Genomic DNA, 19,939 nt, shown 5'->3' with positions numbered 1-19,939 from the left:
CTCTAAGGTTCATCAGCTCAAGCTCTGTGATCAACACTGGGCGCCGTCTGTCGCTCACCTACCTTCCGCCCGCTCCTCCTTTAGCGACATGTCGGTTCTCCCACCCTCTAGCGGTCTGGGTAAAAGTATCCAAAGAAAACAGAGCAAGCGATCATGCATCCGTTGATGGAAGACTAGATACCAGAATATCGATCGGTCATCGGAAGCTAGGTAACCGACCGTTGATGAGCCGCACGGACTAGCCTTTTGTCCGCTGCGGGACCGATAGTGGGTCCTCGTTGACGTTGGCAGGCGAGATGATTGCGTGTGTCACGCCCTTGCCACCAGCCTTGCTCTCTCCAATGCATTCTGTTGATGCCGCCAGCGGTGCCGAGAGTAGGTTGGGGTTATGCGATGAGAGGATGGGATTTTGATTGACGAGAAGGTGGTATTAATGACTTGGCTTTGTATTCCACGACTGATAGAGCACCAGAAAATACATGGTTTTCCTTGTTCTCCCACCCGCTGATGATTACAGTCCCCCATTACCTTTCTTTACTATAAAACTGGTCAGGAAGTTCGACACAGCTGGGCAGTGACACTGTTGCTGGGGCTCGAAAGACAAAGGGGCAGGGTGTAGGCCAGGAAGTGACAACACCACGAGAGAGCTCTCATGAGTAGCAATTCCGGTCATGGAGGGGCTGTTGAGACCACGGCCACGGCCCCAGCAAGCTACTCTACTGGCGACAATCAAGACGACGGATCCATAAACTCCAGGTTGCTCTCCGACTCGGAGTTACAAGCCGAGTCTTCTGCTTCAAGTCACGGCACCAACAGCACCGTATCAATCGCTGGAATCATGCCCAGTGTGATACCTTCGGGGCTCAACGCCAATATCTCTCAGACTCCTTCTGGTGCGAAGACGGTCGCCTGGAGAGACCTTCCGCGCAAAGACCAACTCACCTTTATCACCCTTGCCAGGTTGAGTGAACCACTTGTGCAGACTTCATTACAGGTAGGGCTTCTACGGCATCTCAACGATCGTTGGATCCTGGCTAAGAAAGCTGTAGTCATATATGTATTATCAACTGAAATGGTTTGACACAAGCCTGCCAGATTCTGTCATTTCAAGCCAGGCAGGCATCTTGCAGTTCGTGCTATTCCAGTCCTCATGTGTAAACCACCACCACTAGGCAGCAAGTGGCACGAGACTGACTTTGTCCGGTGGCATCATGTAGTGCTAGCTTCACTGCCGCTCAGTTCGTGACATCAATGATGTGGGGTCGAGTTGCTGATTCCCGCCGGTTTGGGCGCAAAACCGTCTTGCTCATTGGCCTTGCTGGGACAAGTAAGACTGACCCGAGAACCCATCACCTTGTTGCAGTTTGGCTCATCATATTTATGTCTAGTGATCTCGTGCCTCGGATTTGGCTTTTCGACCACCTTTTGGCAAGCCCTCTTCTTCAGGTCTCTCGGCGGGATCACCAATGGGAACGTGGGAGTGTTAAGAACCATGTAGGATAATGCCTCTGCTAACAACCCAATCATCTCGCTAATATCCATTTTATCTTGCAGGATCAGTGAAACGGTACAGGAGAAAAAGTATGCTTACAGTCAAGTGGCACGGTGGGCGAGCTCTAACCGGTATAATAGATATCAGTCGCGAGCATTTCTTCTACTTCCAATGACCTTCAACATTGGGACTATCATTGGACCGAGTACGTATCAAGCAGGACTTTCTGGGTGCTCGCTAACACATTCTGGCTGCAGTACTTGGTGGTATCCTTTCCGATCCAGCAAGTAGCTACCCATCCCTATTCAGAGACGTATGGTTCTTCCATGAGTTCCCGTATGCTGCCCCGAACATCCTCTCGGCAATCTTTCTTTTCTGTGCTATGCTTCTTGTGTGGCTATTTCTCGAAGAAGTGAGTGCTGTGACCCAGCTCATCGTATTATCCTTTCACCAATACTAACTCTCCACAGACACTTGACCTTTGCGCCGATCAACGTGATAGAGGCTTGGAAATTGGACAGAGCATAAAACTGTGGGTATCTCGCAAGAGATCCAAGGGGGGGTACTCACGCCTTTCCACTGAAGACCCTACCACTATCGATATCGAAACCCACCCTCTTACCCATGGCGCAGACTCCCAGCAGTCCTCCATTTTAGATGTAGCCCCTTTCAAGCCAAAATATGCCAGACGACGCTACACACAACGACTCCCTTTCCGCCGCATCTTCACGCCAAACGTAGTCTCCACGTTCACAGCTAGCTGTCTTCTGTCCCTTCACGTGGGCACGTTCAACTCACTCTGGTTCGTATTTCTCTCAACCCCAGTCTACGATCCAGCCAAAGGCCCAGAATCACCCGACGCCTTCCAGCGGCATCTTCCGTTTATATTCACTGGAGGTCTCGGTCTACATCCTCGTGAAGTCGGCATGGCCATGGCTATCCTGGGTGTTCTTGGTATTGCTCTCCAGCTTGGCATCTATCCCTGGCTTTCGGCCCGGCTCGGCACCGTCCGGAGCTGGCGGTTATTTCTGCTCTTTTTCCCCTTTACCTACTTCATCGCACCTTATCTGAGCTTGGTCCCCTCTTTCTCTCCGCCGCCGGCACCCAAGGATGGTTTTGTTGTGTGGCTTGCCATCGCGGGCGTGCTTTGTTTCCATGTCATTGGCCGGACATTTGCACTGCCTGCTCAGACGATTCTGGTAAATAATTGTACGCCGCATCCAAGCGTACTGGGGACAGTGCATGGCATTGGGCAGAGCGTCTCGAGTCTTTCAAGGACAGTGGGCCCCTTCTTAGGAGGGTTTTTGTATGGGCAGGGTCTGGCACGGGGCGTTGTTGGTGCTGTATTCTGGTGCCTCAGCGCAATTGCGATAGGTGGGATTGTGGCAAGTCTCTTCGTACACGAGGGTAATGGGCATGAGATATGGCTTGAAGGCGATGAAGATGACGGTGTTTGAAGTCAACTTCACGATCACAGACATGGTTATTCACGGGCCTGGTTTAAGAGTCTTTACTTATACCCTTAACACTAAATGCTTCTCCCCATAATGGAACTGGAAGAGTGTTGTGCATGAGTACTTGGACACATTTATCGTCAAAATCCGATGGGCAGTGTTGTACGATGATCAAGTATATGGAATGCTCCAACCTTTGCGGCGTATCAGAAAGTGCCAGGATAATGTTATTCACAATCCTTCAACATGCCCGCAAACAATTGTCAGGCAATTGCAGATCTCTCTCCGAGGATCTAAAGTGCTCATGTGGATGTCGTAGGCTACTACTTTCCATACCACCCACCTGCTCTCCAGCAAGCTGTAGCGCTGACAGGGTTGGAAATTGTAGTGTATTGCGTTTGGCTAAAGAGAATACTGTTAGCACGTATCAGTAAAATGGAGTAACGCAGCCACATACCCAACCCAGACAGTGCCAGACAGATGGCTCGTTAAATATACAACGTTCGTTTCGGTTACGGCGCTCTTTGTCCTGATAACAGTCACAGTGGAACCAGGTGCGTTTCCTACACATGCCGTTGATGGCGGAGGGGTGCTGGAGGAAAGACCAGTGTTAGCTGTCAGAAGAGAAGAGCGAGGAGAGTGCTGTTGCTACGGAAGGGTGCTTACACTGTGGCTGTCGTAGTTCGAAGGACTGTTTTACTTCGGGTTAGCATACATTCATTATGAAGGAAAGAAGGCGTTTTAGGACAGCCGAGGAACTCACCAGTTTCGGTAGTCACCCTTCCAGCAACAGTTGTCGTAGTTGTCCTGGTGACTGTATATGTGGTTTGTGTGTATGTCGATGTGATTGCGGCGACCTGTGCGGCGGGAGTCGCAGCTACATCTCGTTTTCCTAACACAGTGACATTAGAACCGGAGTGTCTTCGCTGGAGCCTTCTCTCGTCCCTCTCGCCACACCACGATGGCCGCTTCAGCATTCTTACACCTGCCAGATCAGGAATACAACGTACTGGTAGGATAATTGCACTTTGCTGTTGTTGTGACTATGGTGGTCCAGTAACTTGTTATCTGCCTATCAGTTGCTGTCCGGGTGACCGTCGATCTGACTGTGGCCGTCGGTGCTTGTGGATAGCTTGTGACTGTCCGGGTAGGTCCGCTACATGCTGCAGTAACGGTTCGGGGTACGATGATCAGAGTCTGAGTCTGCACAATGGTAGTCAAAACAGTCGAGGCTCTTGCTGTAGTAGTAACGCCGACAACAACGGTTGGTGTCGCCTGCAGATGTCTTGTTAGGTGATGATCTTCATGTGGTTGAACACACCCTTCTTACCGTGACCCAGGTAGTCTCAGGCGTGCCGACTGTTACCGAGAAGGTGCGTTGTGATGAAACTTGGGTTCCGGATAGAATAATCTTCCAGTTCCCTGACTTCATGGCCGAGAAAGGAATGCCACTAGCACAGTTTCAACTCGCAATTCTTTTTCTGGACAGCGTTCTTTCTTACCAGGTCGATGTGACTTGTACACCGGCTTGCTCGGTCCTGATGGCTGAACACGCATATTGGTTGTTGTCTGGCCCGATGAGGACCGGGCTGATCGACTCTTGATTACATCCTGCCGGGCAACATCAGCACGTCTGCTTTTACAGGTCGTCATGCTCATCCCAAGCAGCCGCCTACCTTGAAATATAGTGACGAAACTGAAATATTGGTTCGATGAGCCGTCAATGTAATATGCGCCTCCGTTGGAATAGTCAACACCGTAGCTCGTACACGCGGAACCGAAGCCGATAGCCAGAAACATGAACAGTGCCCAGAGACACTTCAAATTGCTTTGCCCCATCTTATTTAGAACAACAGAGCTGGATTACGGTAGCCGTGAGAGCTGACAATCCTGGCGGACGCAAGGGACTCGGGCTGTGTTAACTTATATCAACGTTTGCCCTGATCCGGGACTATGGGACCACTCAAACTTCGTTGCCATCGAATGCTATCGTTTAACTAGTTCGGTGCCATTCCGACAGGGATACTGGAAAGGGCCACTGTCTCCAAGGGACCAGATACCTGGGTGTTTGGAACAGTGAGAGATAGAACCATATTGCATCGCAGAGTCATAATATTGACTTGCATTCAGCCTGTTAGAAGACAGCCCTAGTGACTGCAATACACGCCCGCTTAGCAGATAGCCTCTTATTTGCGAGCAGCCGTCCTATCCCAGCTGACAATTATATGTCCGCTGCGTGGGACTTAACATACCCGAATATCCTAGGGAGTGTTGGGTGTGAAGTCCGGCAACATGGCGGAGGGGCGCCTGGCAGAAGACCTTGTTTTGTCTCCTGTCATGTAATATTCATTATGAGTAATGATGATATGGACAATCTAACCGAGCTCGTCTGTTACCGGCCGCAAGGGCCTGGAGATCACTTGTGGTGTCCAACTCAATATATAGGAGGCGGGTACCGCTGTCGGCCAGTTCTTGCTTTGGGTTTCTGGTGTGGATTGTTCAAACGGAAAAGCTCTCCGTGGTGAGGCCAGCATGATGGATGACGCCTCTGGTGGACGTTATCGCAGGGTCCTTGTCCACCCAACCCCGAGGCTCGATATTGAGGACCGGAAGGGATTGGTAGCCGCAAAATCGTGAGATTGCCGTTCCGTGTATAATCATTGGCGAGGCTAAAAATAGGAAACCCCTCCCGGGTGTTCGGATGTGATTTGAGACTACAGAACTGGTTGAAGCAGCTGTATAGATGCCCATGTCTGTCGAGTATGTGAGGACACTTGCTCAATGATTGCCATGGATGTATGGGGTCCTTGGGAGCTGGCTACTCTGAACAAACAACGGCATGAGTCTTAAGCAACATTGTTAGCACGTCTAAAACAGGTAGAGATTGTTAACCCGCCTACCTAGAGCCCATGTCTGTTTACCCCATAACGTGAACCGCAAATGTATTGTGCGGAGAGAGTGACAGCCGATGTTTGTCTTTTGGAACCCGGGCTTGAGTTGTTATTTTGGTAGAGTGTGTGGCACGCATTGCCGCTTCAATCAGAGACGAGACATTGGCAACGCACCATGGTAAACGATAAGGAATTTAATTACCGAGCTGCTTGGAAAGTGGTTTTCTTGTTTGAGATGATTAGGCTAGTGTGATGGTATTGGTGCACGAAGAAAATGCTCCGATCTGTCGCCATATGCCTCTCGGAGGGGGCCGCAGACCCCACCATCTTCTGTTACTTCCAAGGAGCCACTCAATAAACCGACCGTAACACCGGGACCGTCGTCAACATCACCGTTGCCGCGTCCGATTCATCACCGAAATTGGGTAACTGGCGCCTCGATCTTTCAGTATGCCTTCTCCAACCAAGAACATCACGCTTACTGTTCCAAAACTGGTGTTCGAAGCGGTACCCCTCACCCGGGAAGCTTTCGCTCCGTTCGGGGACGTGATCAACAACCCTCGACCAGACTTGCACCCATTCTCTGCCACATCAGTACCCTCACTCCCCTTTGATGGAATCTCCGCCAACCAATGCTCAGCCATTAAATATCAACATGTCTCTCGCCAAATCAACCTCTACCCCCAGGCTCCCAGTGCCGTCCCAGGGGTCTCGGTAATGAACATCTTCATCTGTGCTTCACGGATCAGTATCCCAACCTCGTCCGCGTCACCGTCACAACCACCACCACCAGCTACCGCATTCCCTGTGCGTGTATTGGAGCGCCATCCTTTCACAACCCAGACTTTTATCCCTCTCTCGGCACCTGAAAATCAGCACTATCTTGTTATCGTGGCGCCTACCCTCCCACCCGCTGATGCAGACGCAGATTTGCCAGTTCCAGCGAATCTCACGACCACAGACCAAGCAGGAGCCTCTTATCCCCGCCCCCTCCCTGGCAGGGGACTTCCTGATCTCAGCGGACTGCGTGCCTTCGTTGCCACAGGCAAGCAAGCTGTGACATACGGTGCGGGGACTTGGCACGCGCCCATGGTGGCTGTTGGGAAGCCTGGCACAGCCCTTGATTTTCTGGTGGTGCAGTTTGCGAATGGAGTCGGAGAAGAGGACTGTCAAGAGATCTACTTCAAGGCTGAAAGGGAAGGAAAACAAGGGGTTGTTGTTGAGTTGACCCCGGCCTCCAAGCCTCAAGACTTGGAGCCTATGGGTTCGAGGCTGGCGAGGCTGTGACAGCTTTCCCAGCCGAGTAGAGTGGCTGGTTAGATTATCTTTCCATGAATGGGTGAATGCAATGTAGTTTCTCTGGTTATTAGTCTTTTCTGGGAATTCGTGGCCAAGCGTGTAGCGTGTTACTACAAGGAATAAGTTTGCTCTCGTCCACGGCTCTAGCTACTCGCCCAAGGCCATGGATGGCTTTGTACACCTGAAGTACGTCAAATTCACCGTCTCTTTGATCACTATAGCCTGATTGACAGAAAATACAATGCATAGAATGACAAGGCTCATCGCACTGGCGCTCCCTGGCGAGCCTTGTTTCCAGACCAGACATGTTGCCAAGAGCTAGAGCCAGGGAAACATGGTAGAATTTATTTACAGAGATCACATTGCATGACAAACATAGAGATTAAATTTTGTTGCATTTTGGGATTACATGTATCGCGTGATGATGGATCGAGTTAATAGAGATGTTTGACGCAAGTCTTTATTAGACGGTAGCCTGTTCATGGGTTGGATGGCTCAGGGAGCGGAGGGCAGCATGTGGCTCGTGCTTTTTCCATTGGCTGACGTCCCGTGGTTGATTATGAGGTTGGAAGTATCTCTATAACAGACGACAGAGAGGTGCAAGGAATGCCCAGTTCCCTCAACAGTGTTGCATAAAGTCGGCGGTGTTGCAGAGCAATTGTGAAGCCCGAAAGTTTCTTGGAAGTGATCAGATGGTATCAGGTAGGCAGGTCCAGTGTAGGATTACCTAAAGCGAGGTATATCAAGGTGGGTGGCGGATGCCCCGGGTTTGGGTTTGGGTCAATGAACCTGCGAGTTGGAAAACATAAGAGGGCCATTATAATCAGAACGTTTCCAAGGCAATGTTCCTGTTCAGAGTTGATTAATTTTTATCATTCCAACCTCCAAAACAAAGAGCTTTTTACTTTACTTCCTCTTTTTACTAAATGCCCCGTTCTCTTTGAGGTTCCCAGCAACCAGCCACCCATTTGTGAGCATAAGTACCTACAGCACTGCAGTGCCAATTGTTAGCAGGTGACCAGTGGTTAAGCAGCCTGGCGCGCCAATCTCCCCACCCGGGCCGCTTCTACCCAAGCGGAACGAAGTGACATCCCACCTCCCGTCCTGTCCAGAAGCTCGATCGTGCCCCTCTCTTGACGCAAGAATACCAGACAAGAATCAAAACCTTGACCCGCCATTTCAGCAAATCCATCTAGGGGAAAGCGTCTAGTCTCTTTTTCACCATCGCGACCATCACATCCCGACACACACACATATCGAGCGAGGAACCTTCGATTTGTTTTAGCGATTCAGTTTTGTTCTTGAGCAACCACCACGAAACCGTCCATTCGCCAAAGAAAGCCAGGCCGCAATCATGAATCCCCACCAGGCGAAGAAGATCGATGTCCAGGTGTGTTCAGTCTCCCATGGCCTTTCCTGTCCCTGGATAGGGATGAATTCAGAATCCAACTGACACTCTTTCTTCCGCCACCTAGTCCCTCTCCCCTGAGGAGCAGCGCCTCTTCCGGCTCTACGGCAAGCTCCCCAGCAAGTCGGACCACTTCGCCAAGCATCTCAAGGAGCGCAAGTACTTTGACAGCGGCGACTACGCGATGAGCAAGGCCGGAAAGGGCGACAGCGTCGACACGGGCTCCGTTGGCAGCCAGCACCCCGTTCCAGAGAACATCCCCCATCTGTCGAGCCCTGTCAGCGGACCCAACGGCATTGGGAGCATCCTCCATCCCCACCATCACCATCAGCATCACAATGTCAGCATGCAGGCCGGCAGCCCCGTCAAAGAGAGCAGCTTTCTTAACCGGGAGACCAGTGCCGAGGAGCTCGAGAAGGGTGTCCCGGTCTCTGGTGCCGGTGCAGAGAACGGTCAGGCTGGTGCTGAGCCGGCTGTTACACCTACCGCTCAGGACGAGCTTCCGACTAGACGATAAACACACAATTTGTACGTGATTACTGCCAAGGATGGCCAGAGAAGGGGTCTGGACAACAGGGGGGGAAACCGAAGGCAGAAAGATGAAAAGAGAGAGAGAGAGAGAGAGAGAGAGAGGCTGTTGCACTCGAGGCAACTCAAATTACGAGATATGAGGGCTTGCTATTTTCTTTTTAACTCTTTTGTTGGTGTCTGCGGGCGTTCTGTATTTCTTTGGGTTGGGGGAAAGGGCCCGGGTTCCCTGTTGCGGATGTTGGTTGCTGTTTGATGTATGAACGATCGTGACGAACAATGTAGGAAGGGATGGGGAGAGAAGAGCGAGGAAGGGCATTGGTCTTATCTTCTCTGAATTTATTGAAAATTGGAACTTACATACTGGGTGGTGTTTCGCTGCGGGGGGTTCATTGTTTGTTTCGCACCCCCAAGCCCGCCCGCCACACGTTTTCTCGTCAATATTGACGCTCAAAATGGAAAGCTGATTCAGCCAACTACTGGACAGAATGCGGGCCTAGTGTGAGTTTCGAGACTGGAGAAGCATTGGGATGTGAAATTTGAATATGCGCACACAAGGTAATAGCCTCAAATTTGAGCTTCTTTCCTTTTTTGACTTCTTTTTTTATTTAAAGTATGTATTACTTTAACGATTCCTTCGAGATTGATAGGAAGAAGTAATCTGAGCTCTCTGCAGAAGTGCGAGCTCCTTTGGTTATCCACGGACTTGATCAACGCCGTGAACTCACTGGGGGTGGTCGATGAGGGGGACAAAGACAATGCAGCCAAGCTACTATCAACTACCTGTCTTGACCTCGGCGGCTTGCAATTTTGATGGCCGTATGTAGTGACACAATGCATCTCTATGGCAGCCTACAACCCCAATGCGCCCATCCTTTTTCAATCACAAGAGCCCCGCTTGGGCAGCAATGGGCTAATCAACGTCTCAAACTCCTGGCAGATTGGGCTTCATAGAAGAGCTTTCTGGGCCATGGCAAGAGCACCGTCAAAGGTCTTGTTGCCGCCGATGAAGCCAGCGGCATGCACAAAGACAGAGCCTGGAACACCAGAGATGCTGTCAAGCTCCTCATCGCGGAAACCCCTCCAGGCCTCAGGCAATGGCTTCCGGCTCTGGAACGAGTCCTTGGTCTCGGGTACACACTGGATCCTCCACTTGGCGTCGGGGGTGGGCTTCTCGGGGTACAAAACGTAAAGAACCTTGCCGGCCTCGGGGTTCTGCTCCTCGAAGGTGTAAAGATGATCTTTCCAGGGGGCAGACTGCTTCTTGAGGACCATGATGCGGCCACCAGCGTCGAACTCGTTTCGCGCCGCGAAAGCCTCTGCAACGACCTCTCTAGCAGGCAACCAGGCCGAGGTGAAGTAGTCCAGGCCGCGGTCAAACTCCTCGCCAATGCGCTGGCTGGCAAGCTCGAAGCGCTGGTCCTCAGCTGCTTGGGCGGCGACGGGGTCTTCGGGGATTGGGTCGTTCCAGTTGGGGTTCAGTCTGCCAACCATGGCGCCGAGAGTGAAACCACCGTCCGAAAACTTCTTTTCCAAACCAGCGGCAGCAAGACCGGCAGCATCGTAGGCGCTGATGCCGTTGTCGTGGGCATCGAGGGCCTCAACAAAGCTCTGATAGATCTTATTCCACACGAGCTCAACTTGCTCGCTCTCCTCGGGCTGACTGAGACGGCGGGCGATGATCTGCTTGCCAAAGTGCATGTAGACCAAACCAGCACTGCTCAGCTTGGTGGCCCGCTCGGGGAAGGTGGTGGAAAAACTGCGCTGATGGTGGTCGTAGCGGTGGCGGGCGGGCTCATACTCGCCGCCGACGTCGACGACGATGTCACACTCGTCGAGAAGCTTGGGATCACGGGTGCGGACCAGCTTGGCGTTGGCGTAGGCTGGGATGTGCTTGCGCAGCATGTAAACTGCGAGGGCCTCATCAGCGTGGAAGTGACCGTTGTGAGTGCCAATGGCAACCACTCCACTGTCCGTCTTGAGGCGTTTCGCTGCGTTCTCGGTCATTTTTAGAATGAAGTTGCGAAGCATATACTACTGCCAGTGGCTCTCTAGGTTTCGGTCTCGAGGCGGCTGAGCGAAGAAGTGAATATGTGAGGGACGGGTGGTGTCTTGAGAGCGAGGTTTTGAGATTTCGAAAATGCTACCAGGGATTGATTAAGATCTGATTGGGCTGGAGCTGTGCCGCCTTGCAAAGTACCGGTACTTCAAACGCACGCCCCATTTAACGGTTTGCGCCCGCCATTTCAAGTCACTATACTTCAGGGGTTTGGCTGTCAAAGGGCAAAACGCGCCATCCAAGTTCCAACTGCGAAGCGTCCAAACTCCAGGCCCAGAGAGCACATCACCAAAAACGAGAACAAGCTCACCTGCCTTGCTGCTTTTTTGACTTTCGCGGATCCACACGCCAGGCGCACAACCCGGTTGCCTTGCACCTATATTCTCAATCGGTCTTCTTCCGTGAACTTCATTCTACACGAATTAGCAACACCACGATTGCGGGCGGGACACGCCTCCAGAAGCAGCGATGGAGGCCGATGCGCGCAGGATCAAGGACGAGGACGATGGCCACAATGTCAGAACCACCAGTGAAAAGCCATCATATCGGTCATGGAAAAAGAAGTATCGCAAGATGCGCATCGTTTTCGATGACAAGATGAAGGCCAACGAGGATCTTCACATGATGGAGCAGAAGGCGCTGGCCACGGCCAAGAGGCTCGCGATCCAAAACGAGTAAGCAACATGACTGGTCCAGCCAACTTAGGTCCATCTCCATTTGGTACACACCTGCTAATATCATCTTTCAAAAGTCGGCTGCTCGATACCCTTCTAGATGTCAATAACTCGGCCCAGATTCCGCCCGAGAAGCGATTTGACCTTAGCGTGGACTCCCCAGTCGATGACGACGCTCTCCGCCTCGACATGGACAGACCATCAACGCCAAACCGATGCCCCAAACCCGCCAAATCCTTCCAGAAGCTCCTCCGCGAGGTCCCACACATCCCTTACGCTGCCGCTGCAGAACACTTCCCAGACCTCGTCTCCGATCTCCAAGCAGGCCGAGATTCCCCTGTCGACCCCCTCCAGGGCGCCCCCCATCCCCCCTCCTTCCTCACCGCAGACGATGTAGATAACTACCTCTACGAGCTCGACCTCCGCCTCTTCGACGACACCGACCAGCTCCCCACCCTCGCTCCCCTAGCCCACCCCGATGAGACGGCTGCTTCCCGCGAGAAGACCTCCCGCGACTACGCCCTTCGAAACCCTGTATCCGTGCACAACTGGCTGCGTAAAAACGCGCCCAACACCTTCCTCCAAGACACAGAGCACCATGCTGGCGCCGACAAGGACAGCACCAAGGACAAGGACGACCACTCCAGAAACGGCGCCGACGACTCCGTCATTGCCGTCCCGAACTCCGCCTCCTCTACCCGGGGCGGCCGCGGCGGAGGTCCAGGTTCGAGAGGCGGCCCCGGCTCCCGCGGTGGTAAAGTCCGGAACGACCCAGCCGCTCGTGTTAAGCGCCAGGCCCAAGCTGCGAGGAAGGCCGCGGCCGAGAAGCTCGCCGCTTACGAATACGAGCACGGTGGTGGTGAAATCTGGGGCCCGAAAGAGGCGTTGAAACGCTATGATGCCTTGCAGGCTAGTCTTGCTTCCGGCGGTGCGAAGGGTTCTGGGGTTGGTACCGCGAGCAAGAACGACCCGGCAGCAGCTCGCACCAAGCGCCAGGGCGCGTCCGCCAGGAGGGCCACGGCGGATAGGCTTGCTGCTGTCGAAGATGAGCTCAGCGGTGATGATTTGGAGATGAGCGAGGCGGCGAGTATTCTTGCTTCGCCTACTCTTGCTTCCGGTGGTGGGAAGGGCACTGGCGGTGCCGCCGGCAAGAGGAAGAGGGTGGCGGATGATGATCCGGGGTATAGACCTAAGGGGGGGTCCAGCCGGCCGACCAAGAAGAAGCGTAAGAGCGAGGGCGGTGGGACAGATGCCGGTGCGGCGACGCCCAGCGAGTCAACGAAGAGGTCAAGGAAGAGTGGTGGATCGGGCGATGGGGAGTCGGTGGTGTATAAGAAAGAGGTTGACGACTGAGGAGGGCATCGGATTGTTCTTACCTTATCTTTTTTTAAAGGAGTTCGTTCTCAGGGAAAAACTTGACCTCTTTTCTTCACTGTTTCTTTGCAGTGATCTTACCGCTATCATCAGCAGGAAATCACCAAGCATACGTATCTCATTGGGACTTTTGACACTCAGGCTCTATTAGAATCAGCTTGATTCATCGGGCGACGGGGGGAGATAGGATGATAACCAGTCGTCGGGGGCGTATGGGGTGGGAGGGCGTATCATGTAAACTATGCTATCTTGCTCCTGGAATTCTTTTCACTGGGAAACGCGACAGTGCATTACGGGAGTTGGGGAAAATAGAGATTGTGGCAATGTATGCGCAAAGTTAATAAAAGGCTTAGAAACGATGGGTGTCTTTCTCTGTGTTCAATTTCAATGCGTGGATCAGGGCCAGAGTACAGGCAATACATCACATATGTGCAGATTGTTGTCTTCAAGTGCTCATTTATATACAGGGAGCCTGTAGTGTACTGTAGATCCCAACTCGGCAATATACATCTGAAGTTGGCGTCCCGATTTGGTGATAAATCTGGTTACCAACTCCCAAACAAGGAAAACAACATGTGCCTGTTTGTGCTGTAGCATCAAACTCAAAAGACATGTCATGATGACCCTCCTCTTTTTTTTCCCCAGTTTATCGAGGCGAAAATCTCATGTTTTCTATCCTCTATGGTTGTTGTTCAGCCAGCTCAGTTACGGCTTACTGGTGACAACGTGGATGCAACCCTGCTCTCGTCTTCCTCCGCGGCGGGTTTGGGACAGCCTTCCTCGTAACGTTTGCGCCACTTTTTGACCATCGGGCTTTTTCTGTTTGTTTGATTATCGTGATTGCTTAGAGCTTCTCCTTCAGGCTCTGCTTGAGTCTTCTCTCAACGGCGACCATGTACTCGGAGGTGGTGACGTAGTCCTCACGGCCAGTCTTGCCGCAGGCAAGGGCAAGATCCTTGGTCATGATGCCATCAACGTCGACGGTGTCAATGCAGGCCTTCTCGAGAGCCTCGGCAAAGGCAACGACCTCGGGGGTGTCGTCGAGCTTGCCACGCTGGATGAGACCGCGGGTCCAGGCAAAGATGGAGGCGATGGGGTTGGTGGAGGTCTCCCGGCCCTTTTGGTGCTCACGGTAGTGGCGGGTGACGGTGCCGTGGGCAGCCTCAGACTCGAAGGTCTTGCCATCGGGGGTGATGAGAACGGAAGTCATGAGACCGAGGGAGCCGAAGCCCTGAGCGACAATGTCGGACTGGACGTCACCATCGTAGTCTAGAAAATCATGTCAGTTTTCTTTGTTCGGTCGGCGGCCTTTTCAGGGTCCCAATGGTTGCCAAAACTCACTCTTGAGAGCCATGATGTAACCACCGCTGCTCTTGATCATCTGAGCGACCATGTCGTCGATGAGACGGTGCTCATACCAGATACCCTTGGCCTCGAAAGCCTCCTTGTACTGGGTGTCGTAGAGCTCCTGGAAGATGTCCTTGAAGCGACCATCGTACTTCTTGAGAATGGTATTCTTGGTGCTCATGTATAGGGGGAGGCCTTTGTCAATGGCGAGCTTGAAAGAGGCGTGGGCGAAACCGGTGATGGACTCGTCAGTGTTGTACTGGGTCTGGGCGACACCGCCGCCACCCTGGAACTTGTACACCTCGATCTCCTGGGGCTCACCACCCTCGGGGGTGTAGACCATGCTGAGCTTGCCGGGGCCGGGGGCGACGAAGTCCTTGGCCCGGTACTGGTCGCCAAAGGCGTGGCGGCCAATGATGATGGGTTTCTTCCATCCAGGAACCAGACGGGGAACACGGGGAATGACAATGGGCTCACGGAAGACGGTACCGCCGAGGGCGTTGCGGATGGTGCCGTTAGGGGAGAGCCACACTATCAGAAGCAAAAAAAAAAAAGGGGTTACCGTCAGCCGAACCGAACTCTTATTTTCTGGAGGCATGTTGTTTGGCATGGTTCCCGCGGGCCGAGGCAAACTCTATTGTGATATAGTTTCCCACCGGCCCCCCAGGGCATGACAGATATATAAGGCACATCATCTCAAGGGGGCTCTCGAAAAAGAAAAACACATACTCTGTTTCAGCTTGAACTCCTCCACGCGGGCTTCATCGGGGGTGATGGTGGCACACTTGACACCAACGGAGTACTTCTTGATGGCCTCGGCGGCATCGATGGTGACCTGGTCGTTGGTCTGGTCGCGGTACTCGAGGCCGAGATCGTAGTACTTGAGGTCGATGTCGAGGTAGGGGGTGATGAACTTGTCCTTGATGTCCTGCCAGATGACACGGGTCATCTCGTCGCCGTCGAGCTCGACGACGGGGTTCTTGACCTTGATCTTAGCGGCGGAAGCCATTGTGCGTCTGTAGTGCTGGATGAGGGTTACGGGAGTGGCTCTCGAAGTGATGCGGACGGTGTTGGAGACCGGGGTGAAGACAGTACGTGAGCAGGAGGGACGAGTTAAAGAGGCACGGAGGGCCGAGGAGACGATGGAAGACATGACGAGAAGAAGGGGAGGGGAAGGGAGGGGGGTCGAGAGGGGCAAAATGGGCGATGTATCAAAGAGGTAGTAGGTTTAGTCAGGAAGGGGGGGTTTGTTCGCGCCCGGACCGACCCGCGGTGGCAGCTTGTCGGATTGTCGGAGCTGCACTTCAAATCAGAATGGCGACGAAAGCCGAGGATGAAGCCGCCGCTGAGGGCTTGATTGGGTGTTTCGAGCTGTCGCGAGTGGGCCGCGGCAATGACGCCCGGCAGAGGGGAACAAGAGGAGATCGGCGAGACTGGGAGCGCCCGGTATTCAGCGGGATGGATATGTAGGGCAAGGTAGCACAAGGTCGGTCCTGGACAGATGGAGCGGCACTGAGCGATAGGCACGAGAGGCACTGCGGTTTAAAGGTGGTGGATGGGGGGGCCCGCGAGAGCGATGACGGCGGCGAGAACGGTGAGGGAAGCGAAAAACGGCCCTGTCACCGAACAGTAGCTGCCGGATCGACGATATATGTATATTCTGGGATGGATGGGAGCGATAACACCTTTGTGCTCTGCCAGCTGCAGGGACCCTGCCTAGAGCCTAATGTTTTTTAATTTGGCAGTGGCACGCCCGTTGATCATCCCGTGTCTGGCAGGCCTGTACATACAGTAAGGCACGCAAGATATCTTCAGTAGCAGCAGCAGCAGCAAGCAATGCAGAATGTCGGCCGTGGACTTTGGGCGGATGGACGGGACACACGGGAGACCGGTTGCGCTTCAAGCTCGCGAGTTTGTTGACCAAAAGGATAAAACTCTTCCCGCATGTTACCCTAAGAGAGCGGGGCAAGCGGGGTTGAGAGACGCCGGTACAGGGGACCGATCCCCCCACACGCCGATGAAACCTTGTCCAGCAACGTGAATTGTGGGGTCGGCGCCTGGCCAAAAAGCACGCACAGGAAAACGGCGATAAGTCACGGATATCGCCGGATATAGGAGATGGAGCGACAAAAAGCACCACTGAACAGCCAAGTGAGAAAGTGCGCTGTGGTGGGGGATGACAGGCAGATCTTATATATGCTTTCAGTAACTGACTGCTGCCAGCGGCAGGAATGATGGTGAGCCTTCATTCATCTCCAATTCTGGACAGAAATCTTTTTCTGCCCCGAATTCGGGATGTTCAACCATGCGGATCCACAAATCTTACATATCGATAACGCCTTGGATCAATGAATCGTCATTTTTTCCATATTCTCGGTCCGTTTGAGACACACCATGCGCAACACTCCACCACCAATGCAACGACTCGCTCTGTTTTAAAAAAGATATCAAGTTCTTCATATGCCGCGCGGAGCCTTATTTCCCACTCGAATGCATTATTGCAAAGGAAGTCTCTTCTGTGTTCTCTATGAAACAAAGGCCAGAAGCCCAATGGCTACCTAGGTAGGTGAAGAGATCACCCCTTGCTCAGGCCCAGTATAAGAACCAGCGGCATGATCCACTTTCGACGACATGTCTCGAAAAGAAAGACGACAAATATGTGCCTATACCAACAACGGGGAAGTACTTATCTTCCTCAACCCCAAAATCGACCACCACCTATGCCATGCCATTTCATCCAATCCCAATGCCAGATCTCGATCTATCCTCTTTAAACTCCCCATGTATGGTTTCCCATAACGTACAAACGTTGGTACAAAATACAATGTACACAGCCCATCTGCAAAAACAACTGCTTTGCAGATGGGCTGAAACGGCCGTGAGGCCACCAATAGGGGACAGCAACATGTGCGTCTCTCCTCGTGGTTGAAAACGTGTAGAAAAGGCTCTCTCCCTATGAGCCTCCTCACTCGAGCTGGAAGCCGCTCATCGCCTCCTTGTCTCCAAACCCTCAGGATCCTCATTGTCCACCTTGACAATTCAGCCTGAAAGAGACCAGTGGCGGCCATCTCTGATGATGATCCATGTAAAAGCAAGGACGTCCCTGAAAACGCCAAAACAAAAAAAAAAAAAAAAAAAAAAAAAGACCCCACATCCCGAAAAGGAAGGTAACGAACGGCTGGCCTCTTGCTGGTGATCATCATCATGACCGTCATTGATATAGGAAAAAGAATGAAAAGAAAAACAGAACAGAACAAAACAAAAAGCTCCCCAACTCCGTGCTCCGGTCGTCACGAAAAGAATGTGTCGCAGAAGCCACCCGGAAATAATGCAAAAGAAACAAGACACCATAAAAGCAACCAACCTCCCGACCCAGACAATAATGCGGCCCAATCGTATAAGAGGGAGGGAAAACATCAGAGACTATCGGCCATCAACAGGACCGAGCCCTCTCCTCCTAATCATCACCCACCACACTACCCTCTCCCGGTAGCAGCCTCCCTCACCCTCATCCTGTCGCTCTCGCACGAGCTCCCACACGCAGGACAGGTATACCCGTCCGTCTCAACGTCCACTCTCACCACCAGGCACTTGTTGCATCTCCACCACCCGTTGAACACCGCGCGAGGCGCCCTAGATTCCCACCATTCCCTATCCTCCTTTTTGCTCCTCCGCAGGAGATCCTCCTTGTGGAAATCCCGGAGGTGGTCTCGGAAGTGGTCCTGCCTGCCAAAAGGCGCCTCGTGTCGGGGACACTTCTTGTAGTCGCAGTGATACTTGATCCTTTGATCCTCGTCTATGTGAACCTGTTTGTAGTGCCGGTCAAGGTCGGCCGAGCGGGAGAAGGCTTTCTGGCTGCAGCCAGGGGAGAGGCAAGGGTAGGTTTGCTTTTCCGAGACGGTGCTGCAGAGAAACAAAGTTAGCAAGAAGGTGTTTGGTCTGGTGGTGTGTGGTATAGTAACCTACGAGACTGAATATGATGTGTCGACATCTTGGACGGACTGAGCGGGCAGCTGTTGTTGACCATAGTTGTCTGGGTCAAACGGGACGCCGGCATACGCGGGGTCGTAGGGATCAGTGGTGTCGTAGTCGTAATAGTTGGCAACAGGGTAGGGTTCTGATGGAAGGTAGGGCGGGGCGAGCATTTGCATGTCTGATGGTCCTGGGACATTATCTTCGTGCAAATGACCACCAGCATTGGCGACAAGTGGACCCGAGTCTTGTGGCTGAGGAGGATATGAGGACCAGCCCTCGCTGTACACCTTGTGCTCGACTATTGGCGAACCGAGTGACGATAACTCGGTCGAGTACTGGCTGGAGGCGTAAGTGAGGTTTGTGTTGGCTGTCGACTGCGAGCTGCTCCTCTGCATGCTCGCACTTGTTGGGACAGGCCAAGGGCCATCTTGGTAGGCAGGGCCATCAAAGACTGGGCTTTGAAGATAGGAAGAAGGGTAGTCCATGTGGTATAGTGATTGAACCGTCCTGTTCACCGGTAACCACCCCTGAAGAAACCTGTTGATGTTTATTAGCACGATCTGCTGCCTGTGGTCAAGAAGAATTCAGGAAAAGGGAAAACCCACAATAGCTGAGTGATAGATATTGACGGACTCGAAGACTCGAACCACCTTTGCCACTTTCTTTCGTAAGGAAGGGTATATGAATGGGAAAGTAGTCGTGCTGTAGTCAGTTGGGGATGAGACCTGTGGGTGGCTATCTGGAAATGTGCCGACCATATATCTTGAGCCACGAATACATTGATCACGGACCATTCACCCAGAGAAGCGACAATGGGCACCTTCTACACCGCGGTAAGGCGGGAATGTATGCAGCAGGAAGTAATGTCAAGCGTGGTTTCCTATCGCGGACATCTCTGATACCGCGGCAGAGCTATGGTGCAAGCAGGCTGAGAGACACACACCATCAAAGACGTAGAAGAAAGTTGCCCGCAGCCCGTTTCCTGCGTCTCTACCCAACCCCTGCCTCCCCAAGATACTGGGCGGGGGCTGTTCGCGAGCCTCATTGTCCCCTCAGTGTCACCATAGCCCAGTTTCAAGCTTCAAGGGGACGTTTATTGATTGCAGCCACGCCGATGGCGGAGCAATCTTGAAAAAGAAAGGGAAATTGCCCAGCCATTTGGGAGAACAGCGAGACTAACAGTGGAAGGAATATGGGAACAAGACGATAGCGTAACACCTTTCTGTGTTAAGTGTCGCTTAAAGGCTTAGATGTCCCGCAACAAGCTCACAGGGTCAGATCGACCTTCGGTGAGCGTTTGGAAGTACCCAACATGATCTTCCAATGATGATGGAGAGCTAACTCTTCCAGGAAGTCGGCGAGGAACCAAAGCTCGCAGCACCCATCCAACATGCGTGTTTGTTAATGCAATAGCGGATGGCTCCGAGCCGGCAACAAA

At 52.7% G+C, this 19,939-nt stretch overlaps 9 protein-coding genes across 9 annotated transcripts; 4 read left to right on the top strand and 5 right to left on the bottom strand.

Annotated features, from left to right (window-relative positions):
* On the top strand, nucleotides 1-3,013 carry QC761_403090 (uncharacterized protein). Its single transcript, XM_062878588.1, has 8 exons — nucleotides 1-994; nucleotides 1,050-1,144; nucleotides 1,218-1,327; nucleotides 1,389-1,494; nucleotides 1,561-1,581; nucleotides 1,633-1,697; nucleotides 1,750-1,883; nucleotides 1,963-3,013. Exons 1-8 carry the CDS (start codon nucleotides 653-655, stop codon nucleotides 2,947-2,949), a joined length of 1,860 nt encoding a protein of 619 aa, XP_062732082.1. The 5' UTR covers nucleotides 1-652; the 3' UTR covers nucleotides 2,950-3,013.
* On the bottom strand, nucleotides 3,002-4,785 carry QC761_403085 (uncharacterized protein; the record flags this gene model as incomplete). The annotated part of the gene is made up of 7 exons (XM_062878587.1): nucleotides 3,002-3,348; nucleotides 3,404-3,637; nucleotides 3,710-3,838; nucleotides 3,957-4,221; nucleotides 4,277-4,397; nucleotides 4,449-4,557; nucleotides 4,623-4,785. 6 exons carry the CDS (start codon nucleotides 4,783-4,785, stop codon nucleotides 3,609-3,611), a joined length of 816 nt encoding a protein of 271 aa, XP_062732081.1. The 3' UTR covers nucleotides 3,002-3,348; nucleotides 3,404-3,608.
* Nucleotides 4,786-5,724: 939 nt separating this feature from the next.
* On the bottom strand, nucleotides 5,725-7,183 carry QC761_0064370 (uncharacterized protein; the record flags this gene model as incomplete). Its single annotated transcript, XM_062872625.1, has 2 exons — nucleotides 6,040-7,183; nucleotides 5,725-5,791 (listed from the first exon to the last, which is right to left on the bottom strand). The coding sequence occupies exons 1-2, from the start codon at nucleotides 6,162-6,164 to the stop codon at nucleotides 5,725-5,727; spliced, it is 192 nt and encodes a 63-aa protein (XP_062732079.1). The 5' UTR covers nucleotides 6,165-7,183.
* Nucleotides 6,288-7,124, top strand: QC761_403080 (uncharacterized protein; the record flags this gene model as incomplete). Its single annotated transcript, XM_062878586.1, has 1 exon — nucleotides 6,288-7,124. The coding sequence occupies one exon, from the start codon at nucleotides 6,288-6,290 to the stop codon at nucleotides 7,122-7,124; it is 837 nt and encodes a 278-aa protein (XP_062732080.1).
* An 817-nt stretch (nucleotides 7,184-8,000) lies between the features above and the next one.
* On the top strand, nucleotides 8,001-9,744 carry QC761_403070 (uncharacterized protein). Its single transcript, XM_062878585.1, has 2 exons — nucleotides 8,001-8,526; nucleotides 8,612-9,744. The coding sequence occupies exons 1-2, from the start codon at nucleotides 8,491-8,493 to the stop codon at nucleotides 9,059-9,061; spliced, it is 486 nt and encodes a 161-aa protein (XP_062732078.1). The 5' UTR covers nucleotides 8,001-8,490; the 3' UTR covers nucleotides 9,062-9,744.
* A 276-nt stretch (nucleotides 9,745-10,020) lies between these two features.
* Nucleotides 10,021-11,079, bottom strand: QC761_403060 (uncharacterized protein; the record flags this gene model as incomplete). Its single annotated transcript, XM_062878584.1, has 1 exon — nucleotides 10,021-11,079. One exon carries the CDS (start codon nucleotides 11,077-11,079, stop codon nucleotides 10,021-10,023), a length of 1,059 nt encoding a protein of 352 aa, XP_062732077.1.
* Nucleotides 11,080-11,170: 91 nt separating this feature from the next.
* On the top strand, nucleotides 11,171-13,384 carry QC761_403050 (uncharacterized protein). Its single transcript, XM_062878583.1, has 2 exons — nucleotides 11,171-11,805; nucleotides 11,883-13,384. Exons 1-2 carry the CDS (start codon nucleotides 11,600-11,602, stop codon nucleotides 13,156-13,158), a joined length of 1,482 nt encoding a protein of 493 aa, XP_062732076.1. The 5' UTR covers nucleotides 11,171-11,599; the 3' UTR covers nucleotides 13,159-13,384.
* Nucleotides 13,385-13,549: 165 nt separating this feature from the next.
* Nucleotides 13,550-16,693, bottom strand: IDP2 (NADP-dependent isocitrate dehydrogenase). Its single transcript, XM_062878582.1, has 3 exons — nucleotides 15,256-16,693; nucleotides 14,521-15,057; nucleotides 13,550-14,448 (listed from the first exon to the last, which is right to left on the bottom strand). The coding sequence occupies exons 1-3, from the start codon at nucleotides 15,677-15,679 to the stop codon at nucleotides 14,024-14,026; spliced, it is 1,386 nt and encodes a 461-aa protein (XP_062732075.1). The 5' UTR covers nucleotides 15,680-16,693; the 3' UTR covers nucleotides 13,550-14,023.
* A 329-nt stretch (nucleotides 16,694-17,022) lies between these two features.
* Nucleotides 17,023-19,255, bottom strand: QC761_403030 (uncharacterized protein). The gene is made up of 2 exons (XM_062878581.1): nucleotides 18,493-19,255; nucleotides 17,023-18,429 (listed from the first exon to the last, which is right to left on the bottom strand). The coding sequence occupies exons 1-2, from the start codon at nucleotides 18,984-18,986 to the stop codon at nucleotides 18,003-18,005; spliced, it is 921 nt and encodes a 306-aa protein (XP_062732074.1). The 5' UTR covers nucleotides 18,987-19,255; the 3' UTR covers nucleotides 17,023-18,002.
* Between the last annotated feature and the right edge of the window lie 684 nt (nucleotides 19,256-19,939).

This window comes from Podospora bellae-mahoneyi, chromosome 4 (assembly GCF_035222275.1).
Source record: "Podospora bellae-mahoneyi strain CBS 112042 chromosome 4, whole genome shotgun sequence".
Taxonomy (NCBI): domain Eukaryota; kingdom Fungi; phylum Ascomycota; class Sordariomycetes; order Sordariales; family Podosporaceae; genus Podospora; species Podospora bellae-mahoneyi.
This window is presented reverse-complemented; position numbering and strand designations above follow the sequence as displayed.

Coding starts and splice junctions, on each gene's coding strand:
- QC761_403090 (XM_062878588.1), top strand. CDS start 653: ATGAGTAGCAATTCCGGTCATGGAGGGGCTGTTGAGACCACGGCCACG. Junction 1,698..1,749: donor TGGGACTATCATTGGACCGA/GTACGTATCAAG, acceptor TTCTGGCTGCAG/TACTTGGTGGTATCCTTTCC. Junction 1,884..1,962: donor TTTTCTGTGCTATGCTTCTT/GTGTGGCTATTT, acceptor AACTCTCCACAG/ACACTTGACCTTTGCGCCGA.
- QC761_403070 (XM_062878585.1), top strand. CDS start 8,491: ATGAATCCCCACCAGGCGAAGAAGATCGATGTCCAG. Junction 8,527..8,611: donor CGAAGAAGATCGATGTCCAG/GTGTGTTCAGTC, acceptor TCCGCCACCTAG/TCCCTCTCCCCTGAGGAGCA.
- QC761_403050 (XM_062878583.1), top strand. CDS start 11,600: ATGGAGGCCGATGCGCGCAGGATCAAGGACGAGGACGATGGCCACAAT. Junction 11,806..11,882: donor AGGCTCGCGATCCAAAACGA/GTAAGCAACATG, acceptor ATCTTTCAAAAG/TCGGCTGCTCGATACCCTTC.
- IDP2 (XM_062878582.1), bottom strand. CDS start 15,679: ATGTCTTCCATCGTCTCCTCGGCCCTCCGTGCCTCTTTAACTCGTCCC. Junction 15,058..15,255: donor GGAGTTCAAGCTGAAACAGA/GTATGTGTTTTT, acceptor TGCTTCTGATAG/TGTGGCTCTCCCCTAACGGC. Junction 14,449..14,520: donor TTACATCATGGCTCTCAAGA/GTGAGTTTTGGC, acceptor ATGATTTTCTAG/ACTACGATGGTGACGTCCAG.
- QC761_403030 (XM_062878581.1), bottom strand. CDS start 18,986: ATGGACTACCCTTCTTCCTATCTTCAAAGCCCAGTCTTTGATGGCCCT. Junction 18,430..18,492: donor GACACATCATATTCAGTCTC/GTAGGTTACTAT, acceptor GTTTCTCTGCAG/CACCGTCTCGGAAAAGCAAA.